At 47.6% G+C, this 7,772-nt stretch overlaps 2 protein-coding genes across 2 annotated transcripts; both read right to left on the bottom strand.

Annotated features, from left to right (window-relative positions):
• Positions 1-340: 340 nt before the first annotated feature.
• On the bottom strand, positions 341-2,484 carry hxt8 (uncharacterized protein; the record flags this gene model as incomplete). Its single annotated transcript, XM_058474959.1, has 12 exons — positions 341-482; positions 548-653; positions 706-819; positions 910-1,049; positions 1,109-1,238; positions 1,293-1,302; positions 1,353-1,404; positions 1,475-1,903; positions 1,956-2,146; positions 2,210-2,271; positions 2,333-2,360; positions 2,425-2,484. The coding sequence occupies 12 exons, from the start codon at positions 2,482-2,484 to the stop codon at positions 341-343; spliced, it is 1,464 nt and encodes a 487-aa protein (XP_058330699.1).
• Positions 2,485-3,729: 1,245 nt separating this feature from the next.
• Positions 3,730-4,701, bottom strand: N7468_005662 (60S ribosomal protein eL42; the record flags this gene model as incomplete). The annotated part of the gene is made up of 4 exons (XM_058474958.1): positions 3,730-3,769; positions 3,835-4,019; positions 4,093-4,185; positions 4,699-4,701. 4 exons carry the CDS (start codon positions 4,699-4,701, stop codon positions 3,730-3,732), a joined length of 321 nt encoding a protein of 106 aa, XP_058330698.1.
• Positions 4,702-7,772: the final 3,071 nt, after the last annotated feature.

Genomic DNA, 7,772 nt, shown 5'->3' with positions numbered 1-7,772 from the left:
ACCATGGACTTTTTGGGTTCGGAACTCGTGGCTGCACCAGCATCCATTGGTTGCTTTTCGATGTCATGAAAATTCGCAACAGCAGCGGCCATAAACCTTAGAAGCATCGCTGATCTTTCTTGGTAATCATTAGTCGAGGCTTAGTTACTCAATGTTAGGGGGCAGTACCCGTCTGGCTCGTTTTTGTGTCTGACCAAGCGCTTACTGTACTAGGCTGCTCCAGGGGGCTGGAAGCAGATTAATGAGTCAATCATGATATCCCATTTGCTAGTTCTTTGGATAACCCTTGGACTGACTTGAATCTGCACACAAAGCTTGGGCCAAACCCCCCCCCATTGATTTAAACCTGGCTTCTCTCGCCCAATTCCTCGATGTGGTCCACATTTCCAACAAGCGAAGCTCTCTTGCCGCCTTCATCAGCAAGAACAACTTTATCTCCAAAGGCTGCGGCGACCTCCTCGAGAGTTTTTTGTTTTGTCTCTCTATGTCGGAGGGGTTAGCGAATGCCTGCAAAATTTTAATTTTCCAGGTGCTTGTCATCACTTACGGGAAGTAGAAATAAGCTACCGCCAAGAAGAACGTGGAGCAGACCACAAACACATAGTAATAGTTCTCTTTGATGTTGGCAAAGGCGCTAGGGCCGGCCTCGGTAACTCCACACCCAATTAGCCCCGCCGTTATTGACATATATAGCACTGGACTCACCTGCGACATTGACAATAAAGTGAGATGCAGCAGCAAGACCCATGACCTTACTGCGGAGAGCGATCGGGAGAACTTCGGCCCCATATAGCCACGTTGTGCTGTTAAGCATACCATCTGCATGCAAGTCAGAGCCGATCATACCAAGGGGGGGCCTATTGCAGGAATATTTCTGAGTGATGAGTGTAGACTTGGGAGGTGACCTACAATAACAAACCACAAAAAGATAGATTCCGAGGATTGCAAACCCCTTGCCGACCCGGTTGCTGGTATTCTGGAATTCTCTCTGCATCACCGCCGCGTAGATGAGGATGAGCACGATTCCAGCCAATCCACTGATAATCATCCTATTTCGCAGTTAGCCCTTCGGTGTCATTGTCAATGAAGCCGACTGTCGACAACATACTTTCGACGACCCCATTGGTCTGTCATGTACTTCGTGGTTACAGCATTTGATAGGAACGCTACCGTTCCGTAGACTGCAGCAAGAGCAAGGATGGTGTGCGAGCCAATGCCGAGCGATTTGTACAGGCTCGCTACGCGATGTCAGTATGCAAAAGTACTACTGCGTATTGTTGAATCAAACGCACTTTGATAGTACTATGAAAATTAGCTTTTTTGAATCGCATGTTCAGTTGGTCTGTACTTACTTGAATCACATTGACACCAGTCAGACTCGTCATGGTTTGAACCGCGATAGACCTGGAGCAGCATGTTGGTTTCATTGACCTGAGGTGAGGTAGAAGAAATTCGCCCGAAAAAAAAAACTCACACTAGGACTCTGGACCGGAAGAGCCGGAAAATTTCCTTGTAAGAGGTGATCTCACGCTCCATTTCATATTCAATCTGTGCCTGCATGAGCGTGAACTCCTCTTCAACCTCGTGAGTGTTCCCGCCCCGTCGAATCCGAGAAAACTCGTGGCGCGCATCATCAACCTTGCCAATCCGGATCAACTGACGTGGCGAGTTCGGCATGAAGGTTGACAGGCCAACAAACATGATCAAACCCCACGGAATCTGAATTGCTAGGGGAAGGCGCCATTGCACAGCCCCATATGGGGCATAGCTGCAAGCATATCCGACCCAGTTGGACGCCATGGTTCCAAAGGAGATACCACATCCCGAGATACCGCCGATCAAGCCACGGGATTTGGGGTCTGAGATTTCAGACAGATATATAGGGACGGTGGCAACCATGCCACTAGTAAACGTGAGTCATTTCTTGTCTTTCTATGAGAATTCCAGGGGCGTACCCAACTGCGTATCCGGCAAGGACTCGCCCGGCCAGAAACATGCCGATATTCACGGAGGCAGTCTGGATCACTGTGCCGACGGTGACGATGATACACATCAATTGCATGAACCGGATTCGCCCCAGTTTATCGCCAATAAATGTTTGGGTTAATGCACCGCATGCCTCACCGGCAATATACACGGCGACAACCTGTTCAAGCATTAGCCACTGGACGGATTAAGAGACCTCAGGCTCAAGGTCAAGTTGTCTTACCGCTCCTGTCAACCCATTGGAGGGCTTTTTCATGTAATCAATCCAGCTTTGATGCGCAATCGCTATAGATTATTATTCATGTCAGCGGGACCTGGTAATTGAGCCTTGGCTCTTGGAACTCACTCGTCGTCGCAATGCCCGTATCGAACCCCTTGATTGGATCAGCACAGCTGCTCGCAGTATTTAGTCGCAAGGGTACGTATCAGAGCACATACAAATAGAAAAGTGCCAATCGCGGCAAAGAGCGCGATACCTAGCGAATACCACAGTCCCATGGTAACAGAACTCCCAGAAACCCCAGAGAAACAGAAAGAGCCGTGGAAGCAGTGGGAAGAACAGCTAGCAGCCTTTCTATACAAGGTAGGTTGCGGTCTAGAAAAGAGAAAAGCAGAAGCTACCGAAGCTGACCAGAGCACAATTAAGAAGGTCTGCAGCGCGGTTTTGGTCCGAGTGAGGGGGGGTCACACGGCATCTGATCCCTGCGGACCAGCCATTTTGCTCGGAGCAGGGCCGACTTGGTGATGATTTTCTGGGGTGCGGGGAGGCAAAAATGGGGGCAAGGGCACGCTGATGAGTTTCGATCCAATCACAAGGCCCAACGGGAAAAGCAGAGAGTGCGTCTCAGTGGCTGGAGCCATAGCTTGGAAGACATTCGTGACGCTCATTGGAGGTTTGCGCCTTCTAGTCTCCTCCGAATGTTCAAGTACCTGGCCTTGGCGTGGGGGTGCGGGGAAGCGGGTGGATTTCTTGGGTTCTCATCCTGGTCAAATCAGTCCGCAAAGGTACAAGATGCACGCTTGGGACGTTTTGCAGAGGTCTTTCAGCGCACTGAGCATTGACGCAGGAAAGGTAAGATCGCGAGCGTCATCACGATAGGGAAAGTCTCGCAAAGACGTGAGTTGAGCGTAATTATATGCGCTTTGAACCTAAACCAAAATTGATACACTTGATACCCTTTCTCATCGGCTAATTTGATCATCCTGGTGAACCAACCTGTTAGTCCGATGACTTGATGAGCTTCAATTACGTGTTAATCACCAGGAGTCAGTAGATCTTGACTTGAAAGTTTCTATACATATTTTACTAGTTACTGGCCTAGCTTCCCCTTGCTAAGCGTTTTAATACCAGACTAATATTTTCAATGACCCATGGCGATTAATGGCCTGATACACAACTCGATGTCCACATCGCCAAGATGGTAGGCAAGTCCCTAGTGTAGTGGGAAAACCCGATGCGGTATACAGAGGATAGAAACAGAAGACTCCGGTGCCGAGTGTGTTAGATGCTTTGACCTGCGACTGGTCCAGACTGCCATAAAGCGGCCCAGTATACTGACTAATGAAGAGCTACGAGGGAAACAAGAGGGACAAAAAATCGTTATCAGACAGTCATTTGGTTCTTTTTTGAAAGTATGAATTCCTATTTCATTTTTCCATTGCCCACGTCATAAAACCTCCGCAGCAGCGAAGCGTACTGTGCAATGCAGGAAACCCCAGAAGCCGAACAAGGAAATCGAACGCTTAGAAAACCAGAGCAGCACCCTTGGTCTTCTTGTCACCACTGTAAAGAAAAAAAAAATAGTTAGTGCAATGCTCCAGCTAGAAGCGATCTGGGTCAAAACGTACCCCAACTCGAAGTGCTTGCAGCGCTTCAGGGCGAGCTGCTTCTTGGCCTTGCAAACAGTGCACTCCAGACGCAGGACAACCTTCTTGGTGGTCTTGGCCTTCTTGTGGAAGACAGGCTTGGTCTGACCACCGTAACCACTCTGCTTTCGGTCGTAACGGCGCTTACCCTGGGCGTAGAGGGAGGCCTAAATCCGTACAAATTTTCTCGGTCAGCGAGGTTTCTATGCCATAGCGAATCGAATAGTGAAACTATCTCACCTTGCCAGCCTTGTACTGGGTGACCTTGTGCTGGGTGTGCTTGTGGCACTCCTTGCCCTTGCAGTAGGTCCGGCGGGTTTTGGGAATGTTGACCTGTGCGCAAAGAAGATTTTGTGAGCTTCTGGTTTCATTCATAGTGTGGAAATTCCTCGGTTGCGTGTGCCTTCAAATTCCGGTTCGAAAGTGTGCGATCGCGTGTTTTGGACATAGTCGGCCCGGTCAACAGTATGGGTTTCTCTGTGGAAATCCATATCCTCAACGTCGAGCTAGAGACCTCCCAGTCCGTGTAATTGCCATGGTGTGAAGATCCAAGACTCCCGTAGGTATTTCAGTTGGCCAAGCTTGAATATGCGCCTTGTCTATTCGCGATAGTCATCGATCCGATTTTGTGCGGTCAGGGCGTTTCGAATACAACAAAGCTCGATATTGACAGGATGACACGGTTTGGCGAATTTGGTCGTTCTGGAGAGGGAAGGCCACGGTCTCGAAGGTCTTGAATCCAACCACACATTCATTTCTCGAGGACAATAGATCGCGGCGAAAGATTAAATTTCGTGACGGAATTCGAAAGCACAGTAACCTGGAATACAGAGTGATGAGTCTTACCATTTTGACTGACTTGCCGGATAGCGCGGTGGGTGGTCGTTGGATAGTCGCTTGTCGGAGGAGATCGAGCGGATGGATGGGTTGTGGGATTTCGTTCGCTTAGGCCCTATTCGGGTACGCGCTAAACCACTTTTGGAACTTTCCACCACGACAGTGTGCCCAAGTGGGAAATAGGGCGCTTAGTCATTAGATCACATGATGCCAAAGCGCCCAGCCCGCGCTTGTCTAGTTGGCCTACATGATTGGTAAAAGAAGGAGTCTTAGTATAACTTGACGTACCATGTAGCCAGCTTAAGTTAGGACGTAGTCAGAACATCTGACATTCTTTCATCCTCTTCATACACTAGTAGGGTCAAGCTCCTTGACAAACGTCTGCAGGGCGCGTTTCTGAGTAATCTGATGCTCCTCCATCTCTTTCGACACTGATTTGTCTCTTAAGGTACTAAGGTTCAAGTTGTTTCTTCGCTGGTTGGAGTGCCGAATTGACGGAACTGGCAACGTAATGTTTGGAACATTCGGAGTTCTTGAAGTTCCAGAAATTCATATTATTGCATTCGACCCTCATTGGCATGACCGTAATGATCCATCGATATATATACTTCGTGACGAGCTCGCTGGGATTCGTCTTGCGATCAACTGAGTATGCTCAAAAAAGAATGACCATTCTTCTCCCAGGTCAAGAGATACCATGTGGAGTTAATCACATGATAAATTTTGATCGAATCAACGACTTTTAGCGCTCCTGAATAAATCCGTATACTTCCAGTTGACTGTTGCATCACGGCCGAGATATGGAATGGATGCACGGACCACGACCAGCGGACCCTCCAACCTGATAATTTCCCTACCTGCACGTCCACAGATCGCCTGTTACGCTCCAGATGTCTTACTGAATTTTGAGTTTGCAAGAAGGCTCTCTACAATTTGGTAATACCGGCGTTACTTGTATCAGAAGAAGCTGCGATTACTAGTTAGTGCAGAATATCGATCCCTTTGTCCGCCTCAGTCTGAACAACCATGTCGTCCTAGAGCCCGAAGTTGCTTTGTTTTGGCCTTGCTGGTCCCTTATTTACCAGTTGTCGAGCCTAATCAAATAAAAGCCTTGGTAAAGGCCCTCAAATAGCCCCAACGCACTATGACAGGTTCTGCGTAATTAGGGGACCCTTTGTCAAATAACGTGCCACTGGTAGTGGATTTCTCACTCACGTCCAAGGTATTGAAAGGGAACTCGAATAACTGCGTTATTATGGGTGGGTTACCCTGACGCTCTATACTTCCTGTATACCTTTTCAACGGATGGAACAGGCCTTGGTCGCAGCTTAGTGCAATGTGGAGTTCTAGATCATTTCTATCGAACATTCTTCTCACCAAATTTTCTTTACGGACAGGCCAACATAAGCTAAGAAGGCTTTTTGCAAGAACAGCGGGGAAGAGAAATTTATTTCACTGGGATCGGAGTATTGTTGAGGACTGAATGACCAATGGCTCCGCATGTAATGCTGCTTATGACTCGGGCAAATGTTCCCAGCGATAGTGATCGAAGCACTGCCTACTATACCAAGCCTATAAATAAAATGATGGCAAGAAAACAGAAGTGAAGTACATAAACTCCTGTCATCTTTTACACCATGAAAGGGCCCTAGAGGCGATGCAACAAGTGCGGGTTCATCGCGTGAGACATGGTAATGCCATATGAGATTTCAATGAAAATTATGTCCATCTCAACTTGATCCAGAATATGATATCTTGTCTTTGGTTCGATGCTATTTGTTTCGGTGCGTATTGATTCATGAGGTTCTCTCCAGGTTATGACTTCTTTCTCCCCCGTTTCGAAAGGATCCAGATGGCCTAAACATCCAAAGTGGTGGCTCAATCAAGTCGGTCAGTATGACATTAGCAATTTTATGGTGGGAACAAACAAGGGTGCATTCTTTTTGAACTAAAAGAGTAGCTGCTTGAGTATTAACTCGTGTTTGTGGGCGGCCTTATGACTCTATGGGTTGCCTGATCGACGTTTGGTCCTGCGGCTCAATAACCACGCGAGCTGAAAAGAAAATAGGAGTGTATTTGGGACGGCAACGATTTGGTCCCTATGAAGAGAAAACTAAGAGTGAGAAACAGAAACCAGGTAGGAGAAAGAAGAAGAAGAAGCCAGTCATTGTACTACGGCATGCTGACTATGGCTAAATCCTTATTAGATAGCCCATCTCGTATCTCTGATCTGATTATAAGCGACACGAATCCGGGACGCCTTGGTTCGAATGTTAACCGAGCTGACCATTCATAACGAAGCCTCACAAAACTCGTCGCTTACTAGAAAACATGCTGCGACTGCGAATGTATGCAAGGCCGCCCACGATCGTTCACCGAAATGTGCGAGCCAACCCCCCATTTTTCGCGGATTCAATCATGGCTGCGATGTAGGCCTGAAAATAGAGATACACGAAGTACAAATACAAGGGACTTGCCTTACATCCAGTTCTAGTCATTGCATTTCTATTGTTTGAATAGTCACACGGCTCGCAAGCTACTATTCCCATCTCTTCCATCATATACAAGCTACTTCCGCAATAAACTCTTAAATAGTCAAAGAAATCTTCAAGTCGATCAATATGAGGCTTTTCATGCTCGTCACTGTTAGCGTATTCTTCGCTATGTCTCCTGCAAATGCGCTCGGGTTTCCGGAGGCAGTGTCTTTAGAAAAGCGTTGCACACCTGGTATGTCCGAGCATATTATGTTGAGATCACGGCAGCATGTCAAGGTACTTACCTCATTTAGATAACCAGGCTTGCCAACAGGACAGCGAATGTTGCTCTGGAGAATGTTTCCTGCACTCTGCGGGTGGTGTGTGCTGCAGTGGATGTGTATAGAGGTTTCCATCCGGACATGACAATCTGGAGGGAGCGTTGGGGTTTCTTAGGTCACAATCCATTGACTCTAGATGCATAGAGTAGGAAACAATATGAGCTACAGATAAGCAGACCTTCATTGACAAATTCTGATGGCAAACGCTTCTAATAGCAACTAGATAATCTCAGAGAGGAAAACGTGGGGTTTAGGCAGTGGGTCCCCG

Source organism: Penicillium chermesinum (genome assembly GCF_028974085.1).
Source record: "Penicillium chermesinum strain IBT 19713 chromosome Unknown utg000004l:1.0-3345178.0:1.0-3348027.0, whole genome shotgun sequence".
Classification (NCBI taxonomy): domain Eukaryota; kingdom Fungi; phylum Ascomycota; class Eurotiomycetes; order Eurotiales; family Aspergillaceae; genus Penicillium; species Penicillium chermesinum.
Note: the sequence above shows the minus strand (reverse complement) of the source record. Positions and strands in the feature narration are given on the sequence as shown.